Genomic DNA, 27,748 nt, shown 5'->3' with positions numbered 1-27,748 from the left:
TCTTTTTTTTTTTTTAGTTTCTTGTTTTTCCCTTCAGTGTTCCTTTCTCATATGTGTATCCTTATTTCCCTCATTATTACCAAAAGGGAGAATATTTTACAAATTGTTCCCATTGGCATTGTGCTCTTAAGTGTGAATAAACAAGAGTTTATTCCACCAGGCCCTGGAGTGGTTCTCTTCTCTTCTGCTATTTCAAACAAAGCTGTAATGAATAACTGTGACGTACATCATTACGTCTACCTTGTAGAATTTATGTAGTATATAGAGTCCAAAAAGTTGGATGTAGGTGTGCAGGGTTCCGGGCAAATATTCTTTGCAGGGTGCTGGACCTCATAAGCAATTTGATTTTAAAATATTTTACAAAATTCTTGGGCCTATGTGACTTATAAAAATTTGTCAATGAAGATTTAATATAATGAATAGAAAAGAGGAACTTATGTGTGTCCAATAAATGCAAATCAAAGACTCTTCACAGTGTCCAGGCACAATCTTTTTGTGTTATTGCCAGATGTGCCATTCCCAGCTAATTTCTTCCACTGTTAAGATAAAGGTAACAAAACTGTGATGACTTGCAATGCTCTGGCTCTTCAGAACCTATTTGTACTGGAATGGTATAGATTTTCTGGCCTCTGCAGTCCCCTAACACCATTTAGTTAATACTGTTCATATCCTTGCTTGAGCTGCCACCTCATCCATCTTGCCCTGCCTGCCCCCCTGCAGTGAATCTTGGCTTCCAATGACTTTCTCAAAGGTTGTTACTGTGCTTTGTTATGGGAGCCAAAAATGCTAATCTTACCCGAAAGTATGTAGGAAAATGTGAGGATAATTTTTCTGATCATGTTAATTTTACTGTTTGGAATGTTATAGTGTAAATATAGAATCACACATCTTCCAACCATGTCTTCTCTTGAACTTTTGGCTGTGGTTACTACATTTCTAGGTGTGATTTCTTTCAGTGTTGACTGCAACCTGACAAGGAAGGGGGGGCACAGGGGACAGGATGCCTGCCACCACCCTGCCACACTCTGTTTGGGGTTGAGCCTATGTCTCTTCCTCACTGCAAAACCTCACTGCAGTGGTCCCCATACCTATTGTGATGGCCCTGAATAAAGGACCACCTTACCATTTTTAGCAAGTGTCCTTGAATTTTTTTTTTTTCTTAACGACTCCTGCCTATCACACACTGTCACCAGTGGGGAGGCTACGTGAGGGCCCCGGGAGCAAAGTGAGAAGAATGGTCCCATCCATACAATGAATAGTCGATCCTTGTTCAATACAGTTTAAGACTTACCTTGGAGAGCACAATGTCACCATATCAACTGGAGGGAAGAGAGGACACCAACTGGAAGGGCCAGTTGCAGAGCAGAGGTGTTTAAACCATCAGAGGAGAGAGAAGTGGCCACCCCAGAGGGCTGCCTGGGACGTGGCACAGAACCTGCAAGAGGGTGGGGAAACCTTCCTGGGTGCAACTGATGGGGGTGCGCAGGGGACAGGATGCCTGCCACACTCGATGCCCTAGGTCAGAGACAATGCCAGGTCAGAAGGCTGACCACAGAGATCTGAGGCTGGAGTCCAAGGGTGAGCTGTGGACTGTCGGTGGCCCAGAGCTTTGAACTCATCCTGTGTCTGACGTGGGTCACTCCAAATCAACATGTGAATACATTCTGGAAACCTGTTAGCATTCTCACCAGCGAGAATGATCAGCTTACCATGTCGCTTTCCTGGAACTGGAGCTGGTCGTAAGAGCCCAGGGATTACCCCATAGGCAGGAGTCTGACTTCCCAGAGGCATCCGGTGGACCCACACAAGGCTGACCCCAAAGGGGGAGAAACAGGAACTGGACTGTCAGCTTGGCTGGTCCCAGGCATTGGGTGGTGATTTACAAAACTGTAAGGCAGCTGCTTTTTGCAAATGGACCCACACAGGATCAGTTTCGGGCTGGGGCATCCTGGATGGCACTGCCGATCCTGGCTCATCCCAGGTACCCGAGGAAGACAGAAATAAAATTTGAAGAATTCATTCTAAAGCAGGGATGCGTGAACTTTTGTGTGTGCCATGGGCCAGACAGTAAATATTGTATTTTAAGCTTTGCAACTAAATGGGCAGAGCTGCGCTCGAATAAAACTTTATTTACAGAAAGGGGCACTGAACTGGATTTGACCCCTGGCTGAACCCCAGCCACTGCAAGTGGCAGAGGGCCCAGGGCAGAGGCTTCGCTTGCCTGCATCTAATGGTGGCCATACTGGGACTGACTATAGGATCTAATGACAAATGCATTTGTGGTTTTGGTCGCTATGGCCAGATTCCCCTCTACAGAACTCTTATTACGGTAAATTTATCATTTACCACCAGCAATTGTAGTTATTCACCTGCAGCCTTGCCAAGACACTGCTTGATCCGGTTTTGAATTTTTACCAATTTGATAGTGAGAAATGTTTATCTCAGTGTGATTTTCATTAGTATTTCCTTCCACTTGAGTAATACTGAGCATCCTTTTCATTTTTTATTTTCTTTTATGAACCATCTGCCTTTGGCTATTTTATTATTTTGTTGTTGGTCTTTTTCTCCCTGGTTTGTATTAATTCTTTACATATTAAGATTAGCCCTATAGGTGTTGGATAGTCGTCTGTATGTGTCAGGTAGGTCAAAGTGGTTGATGGTGCTTGGAAAAATAAATCTGGAACTCAGATGAGAGGCCTAACCTGGAGAAATAAATTTGGCAACAATCGTATAGATGGCATTTCCAACAATGAGATGGATTATGTCTCGGAGGGAGAAAAAGTAGAGGAGAGGTCATAAAAACTGAGCTGTAGGGAATTCTAACATTTAGCGATTGAGGAGGAACAACCAATAGACACAGAAGGGGCTTCCAGGGGTGTAGAAAATAAAAGCAGAAGCCAGACATTTCTGGAAGCCAAGGGAGAAAGCATTTCAAAGAGGAAGGAGACTGTCCAGTACCTTTACAGACCCAATCAGATGAGAATCCTTACTGAGAACTGATTACTGGATTTGGCGCCAGGAATATGGTCGGTGAGCCTGACAGGGATACTTCCAGTTGAGTGGAGGGGACCAAAGCCCCATCTCCCAGAGAGCGACGTGATTAGAGAAATAGAGGCTGCAGGACAGGTGAGGGTTCAGTTGATGCCTGAGGTAAAGATCTGTCTGAGCAGTCACATGTTTTCCACCGGCCACGTTACCCAGCTGCTCAAGTGCAGGCAAAGCATAGGTGGAGAGCGTGTCTAACCAGAGCGGTCCAGTAAGTACAGATTGATGGACTCAGGAATCCAAGCTGAAAAATGAGAGGAGCGCTTAAAACAGTGAACACGTGGGAAGGCAATGGATTGGAGGTCTAGGTCTGGGCAAGGCCCATGGATTATACTTAGAAATACAACATATAAACATAGATCACCCCAGTCTCTTCTGGGTTCCACACAGGCTCAATGTCCACGTAGTTTATCAAAAAGTACCTACAACGAGGCTGGGTAAATATTTCTTCAGCTTTATTCTCATTGGAGTTTACAACAATTCAAGGGTGGAAGATGCCCGTTATAAACGGGGAGACTACACCGTAGATATAGTATACAGCAAGGAAACCCCAATACTGACTTTTAAGAATGTACTTCACCTGGCTACATCGCTGAGCGTCTATGATGTGGAATTTTTGATGTATTTCAGAAGGTACATCACTCTACGTTCCCATTTTGTCATGATCTAAACAACTTTATTTTTTAAAGAAAAAAATGGTTGATGACCAAGAATGAAAAAATGGTTTTGAAAAATTATCTGTGTGTAAAGTGCCTGGGAGATTAGTGAAGGGAAGAAGTTTGGAAAGCAGTTTTTATATTGTATAAAAATAAATGCTGTGAATTTACATTACTTAAGACTGATAATAAATGGTTTTTGTGGGTCAATAAAAGAAGTTATCTATCCGTTGCACATTTATATAAAGGTTTAAAAAAAACAACAGTAAACATTTTCTAGAGGAATCTACATCCCTCTTATAAATTAATTCAGTTAATCAATGACTGATTTTCCCATTTTTTCCCTACTACATGCATTTTAGACATTTTGTTGCTGTAACCCACACTGGGTAGCAAAATGGAAAGGAAACAGAACTCAAATCAGTCTTCCTAATTATTTATCGGCGTCTGTGGAAAATGGGTAGACCTGGGAAGGGGGGTGGAATGAATGTTCTATGAAATAAGGCATTGTTCTTCATTCGAACACTTTCATTTATCTGTGTTTTCCTGGGTCTTATGAACATGAATAATTCACAGTTGGCTATATTCACCATCAAGATATACTAAGTGGAGTTTTCCCTGTCTGAAATCTGTAAGGAGAAGCAGTGCTCTATTCTACGTTAGGTAATCCTGTTTCTCCATTGCTCTCCTCTCGGTCAGTTACGTGCTCCTGGGGCATTTGGAGGGTCATAGAAGGAGGCCGGCTTAGGAGATCGGAGACCTGCTCCTTAGCCACAATTCAGTTACCTTGCAGCTGCGCAAGCTGTGAAAGATAACGTCTAGGAGTTTGCTTCTTTTGCTGTAATACAGAGAAAGAAATATCCGCCTGACCTATTTTACAGGTACTCTTGTGAGTACTAAATAATACAGTATATCCGAATGTGTTTTAGATTATGTAATGCACCGAAGTTGTTGATAAATGCTTTGAAAATCTGGTTGGCAAAAAAAAAAAAAAAAAAAAGTGGTCTGCTGTGCACTATTTTATGTTAAAAATCAAAATAGAAATCAGCGGGAAATAGAAACGATTATGAATCATACAGCCCAAATGTAAACAAGTAATTTACTAATGCTTTACTATAAAATAAAATAAATTATTTATGGATTTTTAAATAAAAAAATCTTTGCAGCTAAATATTCATCAGTGTAACTTAATCATTCTTTCCTTTATAAGAACGTTCACTATGTGGCATTATAACTCTCCAAAGGAGAAATTCTACAATTCGTTCAGTTCTCTGCCTTAGAAGCTTCATTATAAGGCAGAAGAGTGGAATAATTAAAGTTTTAAAATAAGCAAAAATATATAACTCTAAACCACAGTTCCCTTATTTTAAAGAGCTTAATAGGAACACGACCCCCAATATGTGTATGAACGACCTACTATTCATATAATATTAACACCAACTCACAACGTAAGCCATGATGATTGAAGTTAATGTGCATTTTCTTCCCTTATCAATTAAATTATTAAATATCTGATGATCTTCATAGATGACGCTGAATTTTTAAAAAATGGACTATATAAAAATGCTTAGCTATTAAATAACTAAGGTGTAGGTCAAGTATTTGGAATATAGAGCAGAGTTTTAGAAAAATATTTAAGACATAGCAGTGTATACAATTGTAGAAATAAGCCTGTGCAAACAGATGATATGTACAGGCACGAACAACCACTGAAATAACCCAGCAGCTTCTCTTACAAAACGATAAGCCTAAAAGTCTCAAGAGACTTCTTTAGACGAGCAAAGGAATCACCTGCCCCTTCTAAATTGTATGTTATATTAAATGGTATAGTGGTTTTTAATGAGAAGAAACGATTATAATGTAGGTAAGAAATACTATATTCTGGGCAGTAACAAAATTTTTGGACCAAATGACAAACGTAAATCAAAAAAAATGTGTTTAAGAGTAACTATATAATGCTAATATTCTAATAGCACTATGATCTTTGCTATCAGCAGGCTAAGATTCATTTCTCCATCAAAAGGGTCTCTGTTTCTGTCACACACACACACCATTTTTCATACATTTTGTCTCTACAAATTCAGCTATCTCCTGTTTTTGACTATTAAGTCTTCTGAAAAAGATCGACATTCTTCCAACAAATCAATGATCAAAAATGACCCATTACTTGCATTAGTGATCTCTCAAGGTCATTCTGTGTTTCAAGGGTAGCCTGCCAAGAACTTGTAGAGGAGAAATTAAATTAGCATTGGCATAGGGAAAGTTCATAGAAGCAGGTAAAAGTGAATTTATCTTATGCTCAGCAGAACATATTTAGATCATGCTAGGAGCAAGTAATTGGCAAATTTGTCCTCAGCTAGCAGAGAGGTGGGTATAGTTAAAACTATTAAAAGCTTGGTAGGGCCCCTTTCATTGTGTGGTATGCTCTGCAGTGCCACACATCCGTGAGACAAGAAAGGCTAAACCAGAACTCTTCTCTAAACTGGCTTTGTAAGTTAAACAATAACCAAGTAGATTTCTGCTATGTCTGTGGTTTTAAAATTATTCGTTGTAAACATCCTATATTCTTTCCTATTTAATAATTAATTTCAGAGCTTGAGCTTGTACCTATGTCTATGTGGAATTATCATTTATTCTAAGAAAAGCAGCACAAATACTGTTCATTCTGGTTTCAACACAAATTCCTTTTAAAAACATTAAGGCCATTTAATTGACTCAGGGCCAACTAAAACGCACCCTGGCAGAAGTCAAGCTACTAATTTAAGATTTTTGAAATAGAGCCATTGGTTGTTATCTTGTGTTTTCCTTCTTGGTAACTTGAGAGCAGTTTGTAGGATTTATTAGTCTCCGACATCTCCATCACGATCTCCAATAAGCCAGAGAAAATGAAAACTTAAGGCTAACAACGCTGTCCCAAGCAGATCCCCCAGTGCCGTCAGGTAGGGGATGGAGAAACTGTCCGGGTCCTTTCCTTTCCTCCAGAAGTGATGGACCATCCAGTCAGCAATCCACAGCAAGGTAAATACCTGCAAGAGAACGCCAGGGGTTACTCCTGTCGAGTAGGTATTCCTGGCCTGGTAAACATGGCCAGACGTCTACTGCTTTCTGAAAGTTAACAGCACGCGTCTAAGAATCATGCTTGAAAACAAGAAATATTTAATTGACAGAAAGATTTTCTTTTCACAACAAAAAAATTTCATGTATCTCTGCAATAAAATTTTTCTTCAGACATTTCATATACATCATCTCATTTTCTTCCAGCTTCCCGATAACTGCAATCATCCTCATATTTAATAGTATTGTACAGTGGCCAAACCACGATTATGTTTCAACTTCTTTCTATGATAATCCTATGAGGCAGGATATAAAACTTAAAATTAGGAATCATTTAACTTTTGAGATGCAAGTGTATCAATTGAAATAAAGATGGTGAACAGACCATTCATTTACTAATTATAAGGCCATTAGTGGTTTGCCAAGGAAGATTTCAGCAACGGTGAGAACAATAAACAGAAGGTAAGTGCATTGAGAAATGACATGTTTATATAGATATAGATTTAGACATAGAAAGAGTAAAAATATTTTATAGTACTCTTCAAATATGAAGGTAATATGTGTAAGTATTTTCTAGGATATCAGGAATAGTATAAAGACCTTTGTGATGCTTTGAGTTTGGGGATCAGATAAAAAAAATTTTTTCTTTGATCACTTTAGACTAGGAGAATTCTCTAATTTTCAAACTCCTGAAGAATTAAGAGGGACTTGAGATTAGAGAGGTTAATGGTCAGTGGTTTTGGACAAGCTGGCAAATACAGTATAGTGATTAAGAATAGTTTTCTATCACTTACTAGCTGACTATAGACAAATTACTTAACTTCTCTGATTCTATTTCTCCACATGAACATTAGAGATAATAATAGTACCTATCTCATGAAAATGTTGTAAGGATTAAATAGACTCAATAATTTAGTACCTGGTACACAAACTATCAATAGTGTCTGCTATTAGCAGACTTTAACGGTGTCATTGCTATTCCTATTTGTGGCCTCTCAGATACTGGCATGTGCAGGGGGAAATCTACTCTAGGCCCAGAGTCTACACCAAGGGTCCACTACCTTTCACTATTCTGACAAGTAGGCCTTTGAGGTGAGATGTCTGCCTTGGCTTCTAAACCAGAGCTGTAGTTTAGCTCTGACACCTTTACCAGGAAGATAAGTGGCTTGTCCAACAAGAGAGACATACACGTAGTCCAAAGGAGTGGACTTCAGATGGCTTTGGACATCTGTCAGAGAAAGCAGTTATACTTCAATCCTACTTTCTCCCCTCCACATAAGGCTGATTCTTCCTTAGTGTTTCACTGGCAAAGGCTGTTTTGGAATCGTAAGGTGTCATCAGGGCAATCTCTTTTGTGTGTGGAGGAAGCATGGAATATCAGAAATAATCCTGGACTTGGAGTTATAAAGTCTGAATCTGATTTCCAGTTCTGCCATTTATCAGCTATATGACATTGGGCAAGCTTCTTACTCTTCTGAGCCTCAATTTCCTCATCTGAAGAAAACAAACCCAAAAGGGCCTAGAAAGCTGTCACGCTTACTTTGAGATAAGTAACATGGCTGCAGTGTATGGGGATGAAGAGAAAGCAATAAGGCAGCACGTGGCAGGCTACATTCATAAAAGTATAACGCACAGACCAAGAGCGAGAGTCAGCCCAGTGGGCCCTGAATGGCTCAGCCCACTTCTGGGCATTGTGCTAGGAACTTGTTCACCCCTGTGTCTTCTGTGGATAGCTTAAAAGGCAGACACTCAACACCTGATTGATTGCATGAGATCAGCTGGAGACAATGTCACAGAGACTCCTCTGAAAAAAAGAACTGCTTGTTCTGAGCAGAAAGGGTGGGAGATACAAGCATAAGAAGGTTATTGTTCGGGAGACACTAGTTTATGCTAACACATGGCTTCAAAGGGTAGTTTTAGGGTCAAGGATAAAAGTCACCAAAAGATAAAACTTTAAACGCAAACACCATTTGGGCTATCTATGAACAGGACGAGTTATGTAGTAAACTCTATATTAATGAAGTATATGGAGATTCAATAAAGAAATTTGCTGACTGACTCGTGTGCACGAGGAAAACTTTCAAAGAGAATGAAGCTAATTTCTAGAAGATTGGCAAATAAATAAATAAATAAATTTATAATTTTATTTACATATTACTAATATATAAATATATAAAGAAATTTATATCACATATTATGTATATGTGATATACATAGTTTACTAATTCCTTGTATAACATCTGCATTGAATGGGAGATTTGTTCAGAGCTGGGTTGGCAAAGTAGAGTCCATGGGCCAAATTCAACCAGTTGCCTCTTTTTATAAATGAACACTTATCGGAACACAACTCTACCCATTGGCTTACTTGCTGTCTATTTAGTCTATTATTTAATCCTCACAAGATTCTCGTGAAATAGGTGCTATTATCATCCCTAGTGTTCATTTGGACACATTGACTCAGAGAGGTTAGGTAACCTGCTTTGGCACTGCAATGACAGAACTATGTAGTTGTGACAGAGACCAAATGATCCACAAAACCTGAGATATTTACTATCTGGCCCTTTACACAAAAAGAGGGGTGCTTCCCCCTACTCAGGAGAAAATTCTTTCTCATATGGAAATAAAATGGCACTCTTACGTCATACTCTGAAAGCAATTCTAGGTAAAGACAAGTATAAAAAGCAATACTTGAAATGTTTTATAAAAGAATGTCTTTATGACATTGATGTAGGGAAAGACTTCATAAATAAAGTGCATAATATATTAAAGGAATGGTGCATAAACTACATTAAAGACTTCTGTGGTTCAATAAATACCATAAATTAAGTTAAAAATAATGCCCCAGGCTTGGGAAAAAAATGTCTGCCTTGCATATAACTGACAAAAAATTAGTATTCAGGACAGTTAGAGAATATACAGAGAACTACAGTTCATAAGAAAAAGAAATAATCCAATACAATTTAAAAAAATTTTAAGTACGAATAAACATATGAAAAGATGCTCAACCTCACTAATAATACAGGAATGCAAATTAAAACTACATTGCCCTGGCTGGTATGGCTCAGTGGACTGAGCACTGGCCTGTGAACCGAAAGGTCACTGGTTCAATTCCCAGTCAGGGCACATGCCTAGGTGGTGGGCCAGGTTCCCAGTTGGGGCACGTGAGAGGAAACATTGATGTTTCTCTATCTCTCTGTCTCCCTCCCTTCTCCTCACTCTAAAAATAAATTAATTAGTTTTTTTTAAAAAAAACTACATTAAATTTCACCTCCTACCCATCTGACTGGGGGGGGAAAAATCAATTTTTAACCCATAATAATAGCAAATATTGTTTTTGAAATGGCCTTTTATCAGGCCAAGCAGTGTTCAAAGAGGTTCACATGTATAAAATGATTTAATTCTTAAAACATGTCTATAACATGCTTTGGATTATTACTATCCCTTCTGAAACGTAAGGAAACTAAGGCAGGTGTAGAGTGTAAGAAACCTGCCCAAGACCGCACAGCCCCTAGCTGGAGACTTACTCACAGAAGTCTAACACTGAAGCCCACGTTTTCTGGTAAAAAAAGAAAAGAAAGAACTCTACATGGGTAACAGGAGTGTAAACTGGCACGACTTTGGAGAGCAATTTGGCAATATCTGTTAAATTTGAAGATCTTCATCTCCTTAATTCAGCAATTCCACACAGAAAAGGTCATTCTGTCTTCCTTCCGCGACACTGGAAAGGGTAAAACTGCTCACTGCCAAAGGAGACCGGCCCTCGCTCTGCTGACCCCGCGTCCCAGGGGGCTGCCCAGGACTGAAAGGGGCAGCATCTCCACGATGAACGATATTTACAGCCTCAGATTATACACAATACTTACTTACTAAATAAAAACTGAACATTGGCACGTCAGAAGGATGAAAGCTGGGGAAATAAGCCATGGGGTAAGGTAGCTAAATCCTCATCTACCATAACTAAAAGTTCATCAATAACTTTTGAGTTGATAAAGCAAAATGAGCAACCCAAGTAAAATATGGAGATAGATAACAGAAGAAACAGCTAAAGGAGCTCTGGAGGACTCCTAGTATCTGGTGTTTTATACATGCACAAGTAAAGTATCTTTTTAAAAAACATGCATATAATATCTTTTGAATATGTGACCCATAAGTGGGTTCTGAAATCATTTCATGCATCAGTTCCCAACCTTTTAGGCACCAGGAAACCTGTTTCGTGGAAGATAATTTTTTCACAGACCAGAGAGGGGGGATGGTTTCAGGATGATTCAAGCGCATTACATTTATTGTGCACTTTATTTCTGTTATTACATTGTGATATATAATGAAATAATTATGCAGCTCACCATAATGCAGAATCAGTGGGAGCCCCGAGCTTGTTTTCCTGCAACTAGGCGGTCCTATCTAGGGGTGATGGGAGACAATGCCACCCAAAGTGTGTTGCTTATGTCCAGGCTCCTCCGTAATCTCATTTTGGTTGCTGTCATAGCCAAAAGCCCTGCTTCAAAAAGACAGGATGTTGGAAATAGAAGCAGACTTTTTAGTGCTTCTGTGGCAATCTCAGGATATTCCGCCTTGACTTTAATACAGAATGTATGGAGATTTGAAGTTGTCTCCAATATACTTTTAAGGCCATCGTCATTTGTGATCTCAGGCAGTTGATCCTCTTCTAGCATGGACAGACTCGATTCACCTGGCTTATTCACAAATGGGTCCCAGATCCATTCCTTCCCCATCTGCGGGTCTTCTGTGTGGGAAGTACTGCTCAAAGTCTTCTGAAAGCCGAGACAGGTGACATGCACCAGCTGGGAGAAAGAAGGCCCTGGCTCTGTCTCTTTCAAAATCTCTGTTAATTTTGTTGGAAATGTTGAAAATCCCAGCGTTCACTTGTTGCCCCCATAATTCCAGCTTGGCTTTGAATGCAGCCACTTTATCTGCTGACGTGAACAGTTGTCATTCTCCCCTGAAGCGACAGATTGAGCTCTTTGAGGAGGCTGCATATGTCACACAAGTAAGCAAGTTTTTTGACCTGTTCTGTGTCACTGAAATGTGCTGCTTTTCTAAAAAGAAAACTTTTTCTAAAAGAAATCTCTATAGCAGCTCTCGTAACTGAAATACTCTGGCCAGTGATCTACTTTTTTATTTTTTTTTAAGATTTTATTTTTAGAGAGAGGAGGGAGGCAGAAGGAGAGGGACAGAAGCATCAATGTATGAGAGAAAGATAGACTGGTTGCCTCTTCCATGCCCCCAACTGGGGACCTGGCCCACAACCCAGGCATGTGCCCTGACTGGGAATCAAACCAGCAACCTTTCGGTTCATAGGCCGATACTCAATCCACTGAGCCATACCAGCCGAGGCATGATCTCCCTTTAGAAAGCCATCTCACTTCTGTGTATAAGAGGAGATGTGTGTGCTCTGTGTCAATCTCCTCAAAGAGCTGCGAGAACAGATGTGAGTTAAGGGCATGTACTTCAATGTGATGGATAATTTTAATCACATCCTACAAACTATTGTTAAGTTCAGGTGACATTTATCAGCTGGCCGGCATTTCTCTATGGATGACACAGTGCGTAGACTCACATTCAGAAGTGACCTCTTTGGCCTGAGCAGTGAAACCAGAAAGCTGTCCAGTCATGGCAGCCACTCCGTCCGTGCCCATACTGGCACAAAATGACCAATTCCATTTTCCTGATAAGGAATCACTCAAAGACTTGAATAATTCTGCAGCTGTGGTGTTGGTTGGCAACAAAAGTGCACCTAAGGTATCCTCATGCCGTCCTCCTGAAGAACACACCGCACAAAAACAAGCATTTTTCCCTTGTTGTCAACATCAGTAGACTCGTCAACCTGGATTGCGTACTGCAGTGACTCATTAATCCTTTACCAATTGTGGCTCAATATCCTCTGCTATTTCATCAATTTGTCTAATTATGGTGCGAGCTGAAAGAGGAACATGTGCCACCTTTTGAACTGCAGCCTCTCCCTAAAAGTTCAGGACAGATGTCCTTAGCAGCAGGCACGGTCAACTCTTCACCAACAGTAAAGGGCCTCTTAGCTTTAGCACTGCGGTGAGCCACCAAGAACGATGCTCTCAGTGCAGACACATTTGCTGACATGGTCGCCTTCAGTAATTGCTTCTGTTCTTTGTGTTCATGTTCTTGTCTTTTGAAATACTCCAGAGGCTTGTCCTGTAATGTAGGGTGCTTGCTCTCCATGGGGCAAAGCAGTTTTAAAGGTTTAAGGGCTTCGTTAGATAGCCAGTCGCCGCATATTATACAAAGTGGGCCTGGAGAACGTGAATCACCGGTCGCAACGAGCCTGCAGTTTAAATGGGACTGTTGGTAGTGTATTTTAAATGCAGCTTTCTTTCTGTTGGCAGTCTTAAGAGTCTTCTGCTTTCTCATCATTGGGTCTTTCCCCTTTTTCAAAGGAGCTCTCCAGCAACATTTGTTTTTTTACTCGTTTTGGCTAGGGTTAGCATGTGGCCTTTCCAAAACTGTCACTGAGACAAGTGCACAGTGCGGGAAAGAGGCACGCCAACAGAAGTGGTAAATAAAATAATGGGGTGGGGGTGGGGGGCTAAGATAAGTGCTGGATTCTGACTGAAAGCCTGCCACCAGATGCAACTTAATTGTCACTGGCCATTCACTGATAGGGTTTATATGAGCCTGCAAGCGGTTGATTTATTATGGTCTCTGTGCAGTCAAGCCTCTCTGCTGATGATCATCTGTATTTGCAGCCGCTCCCCAGCGCTAGCATCTCCGCCTCAGCTCCACCACAGATCATCAGGCGTTAGAGTCCCATAAAGAGCAGGCAACCTAGATCCCTTGCATGCACAGTTCACAGTAGGGTTCCCGCTCCTATGGAAATCTAATGCCCCATTGATCTGACAGGAGGCAGAACTCAGGCAGTAACAGGAGCAACGAGGGGGGGAGCGGCTGTAAGTACAGATGAAGCTTCGCTCACTCACCTGCTACTCACCTCCTGCTGTGTGTGCATCCCGGTTCCTAACGGGCCACAGACCAGTACCCAGGGGTTGGGGACCCCTGATTTAATGTAACCAATCTTTTTAAAAGATGAAATAAGATAGAACAAACAGAATAGAAAGGAATAGCACATAAAGCACACAGTAAGGATATTTCATAAAATGTTTGGCTATGAAATTACATATATGAGGTCTGTCCATAAGGTATCCAGCCATATAATATGAAAACCAGAGACTTTTACTGAAGAAGACACAAGATACAAGAAACATTGTACATAGGACAATGACACCTCAGTCCCCTCCAAGGTAGGCACCTTGGGACCTCACACAGTTCTCCCAATCACCACCAGCTGCCCCGTCATATTTTCCTGAATCTCATTAATGGTTAGAAATCTCTTTCCTTTCAAAGGTGACTTTAGTTTTGAGAAAAGCCAGTCACAGGGCACCAAATCTGAGCCGTAGTGGGGCTGAGTCACCTTGGTGATTTGATGTTTTGCCAAAAAATTCTGCACAATACATAATACATGAGCTGGTGCGTTGTCATGATAAAGCTGCCAATCACCAGTTGCCCATAGCTGCAGCCTTCTGTATCATCTGAATATTTTCCACAGAGGAATGTTCAGGCTTAACACAAAATTGGATGCCCATTCATTGCTGTACTTGCTCAATCATTTTGAATGCAATGGCCACACAGTACACATGCTCACTCAACAGCGTCTCTACTGCCCCCACTGAATAGTACAGTGAAGTCGTCACTGTTCACACATGCGTATTGCAGTCCACTCTCCTTGGCTGCCAGGTTACATCGATGTCGCACAAACTGTCCTCCTTATATTAACAATAGTTGGACTTTTCCTGGACAGAGCATGTATTTCTATATCAAGAAATACATAAATATGTGTGCTTTGTTTTCAATACACACATATTTCTTACTGAGGGTTGTGGTCAAAATGTTTGAAAACTACTGATCTAACATGTGCATCTTACATGTTAGGTTCTAGGGATCTAATATGTGAATGACAGGGAGGGGAAACCATGCCTCCTCTCTATTTGATTCCTTGGTTTCTAACAAAACACTTAAATGTGATACGTCTGAAACAAATGTTTGTTGTTGAAGGGGTTCTATCTCTAAATAACTATGTTACTGTTAATAAGTGAAAAAAACTCTAAGTCTAAGAATTTACGACCTTTACTTAAAAGGTTATTGGAACAGACACATGACTTCTCACCATTCTGAGCCTTACTTGGGGCTTCTGTAAAATGGGAAGATTTGTCTTCATGGTTTGTTCTAGTTTTAAAGTACAAAGTTTAGAAATTTGTTGTCATAAACTACCTAGTGATTGCTGAGTTACCTTTGTGCTTCTTCCCCAACTCCTTCCTCATTCTTATTCCAGTAATGGGGTTTACTTAAGTTCACATGTCATGCAATTTCTTTTTTGAAGGTATTGTGATGACTTAAATTCTAGCTGGTTTAAATTGATTGTTTTTGCAAGTTAACCAAGGATAGCAGTGTTTCCTTGGAAGACTGTGTATAATGAATTATTAAAATCGCATTAAGTATCAAATACTTACTTCTTAATGTAACATGTTTTATTTTAAAACTAAAAGATAATTTCAGAAATGCATGCTTTTCACTGTGAAAACATCGAAAATCAAACTAAGGATAAACTGTTTTTACCTCATCTGTTTGTTTTTTATGAAATATGCATAACTTTTTAAAGGTAAATATACCTTCTGGTAAGGCAACTTTGTAGCCGCAGCTAATTAAGCACGTTCTAGATGTATTACTTGGAATTTAAATAAATATATGAAGTACAAGAGTATGTATTTGCTTTGGACGCTAGTGATTCTCTTGGCCAGCTCCTTCTCTGAGCTAGAATCAACATTCCCATGTGCTAGCAGCCCTGCCGTGCCCAACTGCCAGCAACAGCCTGGTGGGTTGTGTGAAGAAAGATGACTTCTTCAGAGACGGATGCTTAGAAATATGATACAAATAAACAACAGGAAAAGCTAATTAGTACAGTTCTTCCTAAGCCTGTCTTACAAAGGCTGAATTCACTTCCCCTATAAAAATATGCTTCCCTAATCCCATTTCCAGACTGGGAACATCATGCATTAAAATCTAGTATATAAATGTCTGCTCAGAAGGATTTAGGATTAACCAGTCAATAGGAAGTCAATCTACTCCTGATATTCAGGCAAAGTATCTTTTCTTTGGTCTGAACTGTATTTGTGAGGAGGCAGGTGGTGGAAGGGGGGACATGAAGGAACCTTATTTTGAGAAGGAGCCTGTAATATTCACCAAACTTCCCAGGGAGTACACAACACAAAAATAGTTAGAACCTTCTGTCCAAAAGAAACTCTCAGAAGGTGTTCAAGGAGACATATCCAGCAATATTCATAACCTTGACTTTTAATAACAAAACACTACAAACACCCTAAAAGTCCATTAAAAGAAGGATGGGTAAATTACAGAATATTCCTACAACAGAATATTATATTGTAAAAATAGATGAGCAGTTACACATGAGAGCGAATCTGTCAAGTACAGATAACTTTCTAACCACTATGCTTACATTTGAAATTAAAACAGAATAATATTGAATGTAAACAGTAATTGAAAAATTAAAACATCTAAAAAAGGAACAAATCTCAAGTATAACATTAAACAAAAGAAGAAAGCCACCTAAACACACAGTTACTATGATTCCATTTTTATAAGTTTCAAGTTCATTTGGGTATCCAAATACGTGCAGTAAAATCATAAGGAAAAGCAAAGACCTGTTAGCCGAATAATTCAGGATCAATAAAAAAGTCACCTGTGTGCCCTTTCTTTGCTCTGGGAGGATAAAGGGGAAAATAGGTGGCTTTAAAAGCTACAGGTACTGGTAGTATTATGTCTCTTAAGCTGGCTGATGAGCGTACAGTACTGGTGTTCCCTGTACTCTTATTCTTTATACCCTATGTATATCATACTCCTGTAAAGGAGGAAAGAGGAAGGACATCTCTAAAATCAGAGAAGGAAAACTCTGACTCCAAAAAACCTCCACTGCCTTGCGGCATACCTCTTCAGGGAAAGGCTAAGGGAGTAAACCCCGACAGAAAATCCGGAGCCGGAGTCCCTAAGGCGGTTTGACATTGTAGTCAACACCGGCAACTCCTGCGGCGCACCTGAAGCCAAGCTGTATTGATTTCGTCTTTCCCTTGGACCCTTCAGCTGCGAAGAGAGGGGGGGTCTGCTGCATGGGCAACAGCAGACCCTCCATATCACCCTGCCCAGGCTCTGTAGCTTCAGTTTCACTGGAGAGGACACTCCAGCGTCATCGCAAGATGTCGACTCAACACGGGAGGAGACAGATACCGGTTATAAGCTCATCCGATTGGCGAAGGAAACGAGCGCCAGGGGTCTCCTCTGACGGTGGGAGAGGTCATTGCACCTCACTGGACAGCTACCGCCCGCCTCAAGCTGGGCAGCCCCAGCCAATTAGGTGCCGTCTCGCCATGGCTCGCCTGCCCCACTGGGTGCGTGGGGATCAGAGAGGCGCCTCTCGAAAAGTGGGCCACAAAACACCCGCACCAGTTAATTCCAAGCAAACAACAAGAAAGAAGCCTCCAGCTCTTCGCCTCGCTAGCTGGAACATCAGGACCATGTGCCCCGGACTTACTGCAGACCTTCCGTGGATCAATGGTGCCAGGAAAACCGCTGTCATCGATAGGGAACTGGCACGACTAAACATCGACATTGCGGCTCTACAGGAGACCCAGTTGGCCGACAACGGAACTATCAGAGAAACCAACTACACCTTCTACTGGCAAGGGAAGTCTCCAGACCAACCAAGACAGCACGGTGTTGGGTTCGCTGTGAAGAACACGCTTGTTAACTCCATAGAGCCACCCACAGGAGGCACAGAGAGATTACTTACCCTCCGATTGTCAACAACTTTCGGCCCAGTCAGCATTCTTAGCGCGTACGCCCCAACCCTCTGCGCCACCATCGAAGAGAAAGAACAGTTCTACCATGCACTGGACGAAGCGTTATCCAAGATCCCCAGAAGTAACGCTCTCTATCTCCTTGGAGACTTCAACGCAAGAGTAGGAGCCGACCACATGGCCTGGCCCACCTGCCTCGGAAACTTTGGGAGAGGAAAGATCAATGAGAATGGTCAGCGACTGCTTGAGCTTTCGTGTCACCACGGCCTGTGCATGACAAACACATTCTTCAAGTGCAAAGAGATCCACCAGGTGTCATGGAGGCACCCCCGCTCCCGCCATTGGCACCAGCTTGACCTCGTCATCACCAGAAGAACGGATATTGGCAGCACCCTCCTCACCCGCAGCTACCACAGTGCAGACTGCGACACGGACCATGCCCTCGTGGTAAGCAAGGTGCGCATAATGCCGAAGAGGTTGCACCACTCCAAGATGAAGGGTCGCCCACGCATCAACACCAGTTGTGCCAGCAACCCAGTTAAGACCCGGCAATTCATCAACAGGATGGAAGATGCACTCGGCGAGGGAATGGCGGCAGATGACATTATCGAATCCAATTGGCCACGTCTCCGCGACGCCATATACAACTCCGCCATTATTGCTTACGGGAAGAAAGAGCGGAAGAACGCTGACTGGTACGAGGCTCACTGGGAAGAAATGGAACCCGTGATCAAGGCTAAGAGGAAGGCCCTACTGGCTTACAAGGTCACGCCCACTCCCAGTACACTTTAAGCTCTACGGGCTGCCAGGAACAAAGTCCAGAAGACCGCCCGCCACTGTGCCAACACCTATTGGCTAAACCTGTGCAGAAGCATTCAGGAAGCCGCCGATATAGGCAACGCACGAGGAATGTATGAGGGTATCAAGAAGGCAACAGGCCCAATCCCCTCCAAGATCGCCCCCCTTAAGTCCAAGACAGGTGAGGTCATCACTGACCAGGAACAGCAAATGCGGTGGTGGACCAAGCACTACCTTGAGCTGTACGCAACGAAGAACACCGTAACAGACACTGCTCTTAACGCCATCCCAGACCTACCAGTCATGGAGGAGCTAGACACCCCACCTACTGCGGCAGAGCTCGGCAAAGCCATCGACCGCCTCGCTTGCGGGAAAGCACCAGGAAGCGACGGAATCCCTCCAGAAATCCTAAAGAGCGGGAAACCAGTCCTGCTACAGCCGCTCCACCATCTACTCTGCCTCTGCTGGAAGGAGGGTTACATCCCCCAGGATATGAGAGACGCCAACATTATCACCATGTACAAGAACAAAGGAGACCGCAGCGACTGCAACAACTACCGGGGCATCTCTCTCCTCAGCGTCGTCGGCAAAGTATTCGCCCGGGTCGCTCTTGCCCGCCTGCAGACCCTTGCTTCCCGCGTCTACCCAGAGTCCCAGTGTGGCTTCAGAGCTGGCCGATCAACAGTGGACATGATCTTCTCCCTACGCCAGCTGCAGGAGAAGTGTCACGAGCAGCATAAACCACTCTACCTCGCCTTTATCGACCTTACGAAGGCGTTTGATCTGGTCAGTCGAAGCGGACTCTTCAGCTTGCTACGGAAGATTGGCTGTCCACCACATCTGCTTGCTGTGGTCATGTCCTTTCACGACAACATGCACAGCACGGTGTCCTACAACGGCGCAACCTCTGAGGCCTTCCCAGTCAGCAGCGGAGTAAAGCAGGGCTGCGTCCTCGCGCCTACGCTGTTCGGAATCTTCTTCTCCATGCTCCTCCAATACGCCTTTAAGGACTGCAGCGAGGGTGTCTTCATTCACACCAGATCCGATGGCAAGCTCTACAACCTGGCCCGTCTACGAGCCAAGACCAAAGTCAAAGAGGTGCTCATCCGTGAGATGCTCTTCGCCGACGACGCAGCTTTGACATCACACTCCGAAGAGGGACTCCAGCAGCTAGTCACTTGCCTTTCCCACGCATGCAAGGAGTTCGGACTAGCCATCAGCCTGACGAAGACGAATGTTATGGCTCAAGGCACGGGGACTCCCCCATGCATCACCATCGACGGATACACCCTGGAGGTTGTCAACGATTTCACTTACCTCGGGTCCACCATCTCGAGCTCTCTGTCAGTCGACCTGGAGGTCAACTGGAGAATCGCCAGGGCAGCCACAGTTATGGCCAGACTGAACCGGCAAGCGTGGAACAATTCCAGCCTCACTGAGAAAACCAGACTGCGCATCTACCAAGCCTGCGTACTCAGCACTCTCCTCTATGGCAGCGAGACGTGGACCACCTACGCAAGGCACGAAAGGAAACTCAACAGCTTCCACATGAGGTGCCTGCGATGCGTCCTGCATGTCGCCTGGCAGGATAAGGTCCCCAACACCGAGGTGCTGAAGCGAGCCAATATGAGCAGTTTGCATGCAGTTCTTAGTGAGAGACGCCTCAGGTGGCTCGGCCATGTCAAAAGAATGGATGCAGGCCGTATCCCCAAAGACCTCCTCTACGGCGAGCTAGCAGAAGGCCAGAGGATGACAGGGCGCCCAAAACTGCCGTTCAAAGACATCTGCAAAAAGGACATGACACAATGCTCCATCAATCTCAACACATGGGAAGTTCAAGCAGACGACCGCCTAGCCTGGAGGCTCGCGGTCAGGCAAGGTACGTCACGCGCGGAGGCTGCGCGCAACGAGGAGGCGCTCCAGAAAAGATCGAGGCGGAAGCAGCGTCAACAGCAGCAACAACAGCCATCTGCCTTCACCTGTAACAAGTGTGGCAGGGATTGTCACTCCCGAGTCGGACTGCACAGCCATTCTCGGCGGTGCAGATAGACTCTCAAGAAGCTACGCCATCGTCTCTCGAGACGGACGGCTGCCGACGACGACAATGTATATCATTGTTGTAAACATTGATAGAAAATGGAACTACCTGAAATACTTTTATGTGTTTGTAAAATGAAAAGTCAGAAGTACAGCTGTGAACTTCTCTGACATAAGAAATGTAAACAAACCCTGAAGACAACTCATTTTAATGCAGGTCGGGGAAGGAGCAAAAAAAGGAACTGAGAGATTTTAAACCTAGAAAACAGATCTTTTCTTGATGTAGAAGGGTCTAAAGTCCTTGGTTAAAGGCAGAATATGGAGAAAAGCAGAGAACAGACTTGGACACACAAAAAGGAAGGTATTTAATTAATCTGATTAACATCTTAGAGAAGAGCAGTCATGAGAAGTGACGAGTATAAAAGCCCAGACATAACCAACGTGGACTTCCATAAGGTTTGAGACACAGTATCACATAAGGATTCATAAACATAATTACTGCTGCTGTTGAAATGCTTAGCATACTGAGAATTCTATGTTAAGAGCAGAGAATAAAAAGATGTTAATTTGGCAGGAATCGTGCAGAGAAACACATCTACATTCAAGTTAGATATTCAGCATATCTATACCTGTAAAAATATAAATACTAATATAAATAAACTCAGACTGACATGAAGAAGAGACTTTGCAGTTTAAAGAATAGTCAATGATTTCCTCTTGAGACAAAAATTTAAAAAAATTAAGGCTCAAAAGATACTAATATGATTCAACAGGGGAAAGACTAGTTTTCCCATTAAATGGTGCTGGAACAATGGATATTGTGTGGAAACATATAAACCTCAATAGTATCTTGTGCCACATACAAAAATTAACTGAAAACGAATCAGAGATCCAAATAAAAGATAAATCTAAAAAAATATAAAAGAAAATATAGAAAAAATATATATCTCACAACCTAGGCACAGGCAAAAGTTTCTTAGGACACATAAAGCACTAACCATAATTTAAAAATTGATGAACTAAACTTCATTAAAATGGAAACTTCTCCTGTTAAAATACATGGTTAAGAAAATGAAAGACAATGCGCAGACTAGGAGAAAATATTTCCAATACATATATCTGACAAAAGACTTGAATCCAGAATCTGTAAAGAACACTTAGAACTTAATGAGTCAACTGAATATTTTTAAAATGGACTTAAAATGTGAACGTCACAAAAGAAAATATAAACGGTCCATAAACCCATTAAAAGATACTCAGTACCATTAGCCACCAGGGAAGCGTGAACTGTGGTCACCACGAGACACCTCCTTCACACCCACCAGAACGGCTAACGGCAGAAAGACTGACCACCCTACGCGATGGTGAGGATGTAGAGCAACTGAACCTCTCCAACTAATGGAAATGCAGAAAAACATAATCACTTTGGAAAATAGCCTGGCAGTTTCCTATAAATTGCAACATGCACTTTTCATAAGATCCAGCAATTCCGCTCCCAGGTATTTACCCAGGAGAAATGAAAGCACATCCACACAAGGACTCGCACGTCAACGGTAACAGCAGCTCATTCATCATGGCCCCAAATGGACACAGACCACGTGCTGACCAGCAGCTGGACAGATACTCCACCTGCAGTATATGCATACGAGGGAATGCTAAGCGGCAAAAATGGAACAAATTACTAACACATGTAACGATACGGATGAATATCAAAATACGCTGAGTAAAACAAGGCAGTGACAAAGAGTACATATTTAGATTCGCTTACATGAAACTGTAGAAAAGGAAAACATAATTTATAGGGAAAGACAGCCGGTCAGTGGAACTGACTGGAGAGGCATGAGGGAACTTTTTGGGGGTGAAGATAATGTTCTACATGCTGACTGCGGAGGTTACGATGTAGGTGTATGTATGTGTCAAACTCATCAAACTGTATGCTTCACATTTCTAGGTATAAACTTACATTATAAATGTAAGGGAATTCCTAAAAAACTATAGGGACTCTGGTACAGAGTTTCCTTCCCAGCACCTGCTTACAGCAGGAGTCAACAAGCTACAGCCTAAAGGCCAAGTCTGGCTCACCGCCGGTGTGGCCCATGCACCAAGAATGCTTTTTCATTTTTAAATGGGTAGGAAAACAAATCAACATGAACATTATATGAAATTCAATGTTCTGTGTCTTTAGGTAAAGTTTTGCTGGGACACAGCCACGCTCATTTATTTATATACATTTCACGGCTGCTTTTGCTCTGCCAGGGCAGAGTTGAGTACTTGTGACAGAGGTCACATGGCCTGCGAAGACTAAAACATTGAGCGCCTGGCCCTTTACAGAAGATGCTGATCCCTGCCCTGGAGTACAGGGCCTCTTCCTCCCAGCCTCCACTAACAACTAATGGAATCACCAGATTAGGTTCTTACCCCTTTTACTTATCCTGCAATGGAATAGAACAGAGGCTTTGGAGTAGTACAAATCTAAGTTCAAATTTTATCTAACACTTACCTACTATTACTTGAGGAACATTAAAAAAAAATTTTTTTTTTATTGACTGGAGAGAGAGAGAGAGAGAGGGAGAGCAAGAGAGATATCTATTAATTGTTTCACTTATTTATACATTCATCCATTGCTTCTGTATGTGCCCTGACCAGGGACTGAACCTGCAACCTTGGTGCATCAGGATGATGCTCTAACTAACTGAGCTACTCGGCCAGGGCTTGAGGAACATTTTTTAAGCTTTCAGTTTCTTATATTTGTCACTTGGAAAGTAGGGAAGGCTATACATATCTCAGGGGACTGCTAAAAGGATTAAATGAAATAATATAAATACATATTGATGAACATTTAACAGACATAAAAATATTAGTAGATATTCTCCTTCTAAATGAGGTATTCAAGAAGGGTGGCTTGTCGAAGTTGGGGGTTGGGGGACAATGAGCCTGATCACCCACCAGTCTTTGAATTAAAAGGCACAGCTATTGTTTCCTACTTTGCCTCATTTCTATTCTGGCAGAGGTCAGTTATCAAATTTGTTCATTCATTCATTTAAACGTTTAAAACCTATTTGGTACTTAATATAAATGTAATCATGTATATGATGTGCTCTTTCTGTGTCTTACCTCTTTTGTTCAACCTTATGTCTGTGAGGTTAACAATATTGTGAATATATTGTTGCATAAAGTTGTAGATCATTCATTATTCTTGCTGTACAGAATTTCATTGTGAAACTTCATTTACTTTCAAAAATAACTTAAATGTAGCATTCTGTTTAAGTGGCCAAGATGTTAAAATGGCTACATTATTGTGACATGTAAGTAGTCATTTACAAAATATTTTATTTGTACTTGTTAAGCACGTGATACTTTTTTAATAAAGATTTTATTTATTTTTAGAGAGAGGAAAAGTAAGGGAGAAAGAGAGGGAGAGAAACATCAACTGGTTGCCTCTCATTCAGTCCCCAGCTCCAGGGACTGAACCCACAACTCAGGCATGTGTCCTGACCAGGAATCGAACCAGTAACCCTTCACTTTGAGGAACGACACACAACCAACTGAGCCACACTGGTCAGGGCATATAATACTTTTTTTAAAAAGCATCATCTTCAAACTGTTTTATATGTAATTTTCACCTCTCCACCATGTCTATTATGTCTTTAGATGATTAACTTTTTTAAGTATTTACTCTTATTACCCAAAGTACACTCAATACATCTTGAATCCAGTTTAACAAATATTTATTTATACCTAACATAGAAAACGCTATGATAAGCTTTCTGGAACACTCAGAGAAGAATATGACAGCTATTGCTTTCAATGAGATCAGAATCTAAATCAAGAAACAACTGAAATACCTAAAATAATCCAAGAATAATATAAAGCTAAATATTCATTTAAAAAATATTTACTGTACCAGGCAGGGGCTGGATGTTGAATTTATCATGATGAAAACACATAATCCTTGAATGAGCCTGAACTATCAATATCTCTACTATTCTTTAGAGAAAAATGGAAGGGATCTTAGCAGAACCGGAAAATAACACCATTAGGGAACCTAAATCGAGGTTCTCCAGAGCACCTCCAAGAACAGATGATTCCTGGAAGTTCACTATTAATCCAGGATCCTTAGAAAGAAGAGATGACCACACAAAGTAGACAGCTTCCACCCAAGACATTCAAAACAATAGTTCTAGTTATAGACAATAGAATGGTTTTAGACTTTCTTTCAGCCAACTAAAACCATTGATAACACTGCATGTTACAACTGAATTAACATTGCAGTGAAACAAAACAATGTCTAAGCTAAAAGAAAAGGCAGCTTGACTACCTAGGAAATCACTGGGACTCGTTTTCTTGGTCACACTTGAAAAATATTAGATTCTGGTTATGGTAGTGAAGTATACGAGAGGGGAACCCCCCAAAAACTAGAATTACCTTCTCAAGGGTGAGCTCCTTGTAGTACAGGCATCCTCCACTAGGTAAGTGTTCTAGAAACTCATGTGTATTAGTGTACTAGCTGGCGTTGTTGTGAGAGGCTGCATTTTGCTTCAGTAAATTTTTTTTTTTGAACACTGAACGCATTTGGCCATTTCATGGGGGGGGGGGTGATTTACAAGCACACCTGCCCACACCATGCTGAGTGTTCAGTAGTTTCTGATCAAAAGCATCATGACCCCATACCCCACCCTCCCTATTCACCCAATCTCACCCCGAGTGATTTTTGTTTGTTTGTTTCCCTGAATGAAAAAAGTCCCAAAAGGGAAATGTTTTGTCGATGTGAAAGAGATGAAATAAAAAATGTCAGAAGCACTAAAATGCATCAAAATTGATGAGTTCAAAAACTGTTTTGAGCAGTGGAAAAACATCTCAATAGGTGTATTGCATCAAATGGAGACTACTTTGAAGGTGGCTAAAGTTTAAACATGAAAGAATAAATATACAATTTTTTAATAAATAAATTATGGGTTTTGGTGGTCCCCCCTTCTATTCTAGCCCCTCTTATAATAATTTCTATTTTCGTTTGTCTCACAGTCATTTAATGTTGATTGTTCAGTGTCTCAAATGCTTCGACACGGCCACTGTCCTAGTAGATGTTTCAATAAATAATTCAAAGACAAAATACATGAAATTATACCAACTGACTCAAACTGAATATCAGATTTTCACAAACGAAACCCATTTTTAAGAAGAATCAACACCAGAAATGAAGGTCTGGACAATCCTTAATGATATCCTCCTGCAGCTTTGACTGAGTGAAGATCAAAAATTCTCATACTCCTAGCCAGGAAAAGACTATTCGTAGCCATGGTAACAAGAAGCCACCAGAACCAGTTTTAAATCCATTCAATCAATCACCACTTGCCTTACTGAACACATTTTAGGAGCCAGCCAATCAATGTCAGCTTTTGTTTCTGAAGTAGCCAATCAGGAACAAATCCAGTCCAATAACTCTACACATCTCTGAGGACCAACCAAACAACAGTAGTGCCACCCAAGTAACCACACTGCTGTAGATGACATCAACCTACTCAAGCATTTGAACATGTGCCAATCCCTGAACTCCACACTTGCCTAAAACCCAATGTAAGATCAGAAGTTTGCTCTGTTTAGAGACATTTTGCCTGATTCTAGCACAGCTCCCTTATAATAGCAATAAATTCAACTTAGTCTTTTTATTTCTGATACTGAATGATGGTCTCATCATCCTTAAGACATCTTTAAACATCCCTTTTAATGAATGCAAAAATGTCTTGCTTTAATACATTTCCATAGAGGGCACAAAAATAATTTCAATTAGATTTGTTATTCAGAACTAACATGAATATTTAGCTTTAAAATTAAAAAGTGATACAGTGCTAAATATTTACTTTTAAAAATAACTGAAAAGTTTAAATTATGGAATCATTCAGGTCAGTATTCTAGGGTCACAATCAACCAAGATTTTATTCTGAAAAAATGTGAGGAATGGTCTTTATGCTTTTCAACTGGTGCTTCCACATAGCTAAGGTGTACGGTTTTTTTGTAGATGATGTGAAAATTCCTCTAAGTCATGTCTGCAGTCTCAGCAGGGTTCAGAGCACAGGCAGTAACATCCTAACCAGAGCACTAGAAAAAGATGGCTCAGCTTCTCCGGTCCTATCTTCATCTTATTCAGACTTGACAAGACTGAAAAGAGCTCCATTTCTCAGTGACTTGCTACCCAGGGATCCAGGATGCTGTGCCTCTAATGAGACAGTCCTTTCATCTTCTGTACAGAGCTGGCTAGGAGCCCAAGCATGCCTATCTAGAGAATTAATCATAAATATGGATTTAGGAAACTTGATTTTAAGATCCTATGACCTAAGCTATAATAGCATAATCACACTATTGTATCACAAAAATGCAATCACAAGGCTAAAAAGGAATCTCAAAAATTCACCTATTTCAATGTCCTACCTTAAGGTAACCATATTAATCAGCTCCCAAAGTTAAAGCAGATATTTTTACAAACAGAAAAAAATCTTATTGGAACTGTAGCTCCTCCCTTACTTTCCTTTTTATTATTCTCTTCACATTTTTCTCTCAACCCAAGCTAACAGACAGAAACAATAAGGAGATGGGGCAGACGAGTCATACAGAAAGAATAAAGAGACCCTGGAATCTGGCTGATTTAAATCCTGAGGAGTGAAAGGAGACTGTGAGTAATGTCAGGCAAACTGCTAAAATCCCCCAGCTGGTTAGCTTTTTCCTTTGAAAAAGCATCTGGGAATAGGATTTGAGTAAGAATCAAAATATAAAAGATATAACCACACCATTTAACAAGGCCCTACTATGTGCCACGTATTTACATGTATAATTGCTGTGCAAAGAGGAATCATTACCCGCATTTTACAGGCAAGAACAAGAAGACCTCAAGGAATTAAGTCACTTGCCCAAGGCTAAGCTAACTGACTGCTCAGCTCTTGTGTGGTTATTCTGGGATTCCATATAACTACGTTCTTCCTTATTTAAAGGAACGGCTTCAAGGAATGGGGTATCAGAAGCATGGTTGGGATTCTCAGTGCTAGATTCCATAGGGTCTGATCCTCTCACTGACACCATAAGAGACTCATTGCTCCCGTAATCCACAGCTACTATGATGATGATATTAAAATAATGAAATGATAATAATAAGACGTCAGATGCATTATCTCATTTATCCTCATAACAACCCATGAGGTAGGTCTATTCTTAGTCTCTTTGCACAGGTCACCCTGCCTAAGCTGTCACCAAAGC

General features: G+C 41.4%; 1 protein-coding gene across 3 annotated transcripts in view; it reads right to left on the bottom strand.

Annotated features, from left to right (window-relative positions):
• Positions 1–4,684: 4,684 nt before the first annotated feature.
• Positions 4,685–27,748, bottom strand: part of SLC41A2 (solute carrier family 41 member 2) — a 91,503-nt gene continuing 68,439 nt past the window's right edge. For all 3 annotated transcript variants that reach the window (XM_090272582.1, XM_090272580.1, XM_090272581.1), the window contains exon 11: positions 4,685–6,727. In XM_090272582.1, coding sequence (XP_090128708.1) covers positions 6,542–6,727 — 186 coding nt within the window. In that variant the 3' untranslated portion in view covers positions 4,685–6,541. The remainder of the gene's footprint in view (positions 6,728–27,748) is intronic.

The sequence above is a fragment of the Furipterus horrens genome, unplaced genomic scaffold (assembly GCF_987537825.1).
Source record: "Furipterus horrens unplaced genomic scaffold, mFurHor1.1.pri manual_scaffold_4, whole genome shotgun sequence".
NCBI lineage: Eukaryota > Metazoa > Chordata > Mammalia > Chiroptera > Furipteridae > Furipterus > Furipterus horrens.
Note: the sequence above shows the minus strand (reverse complement) of the source record. Positions and strands in the feature narration are given on the sequence as shown.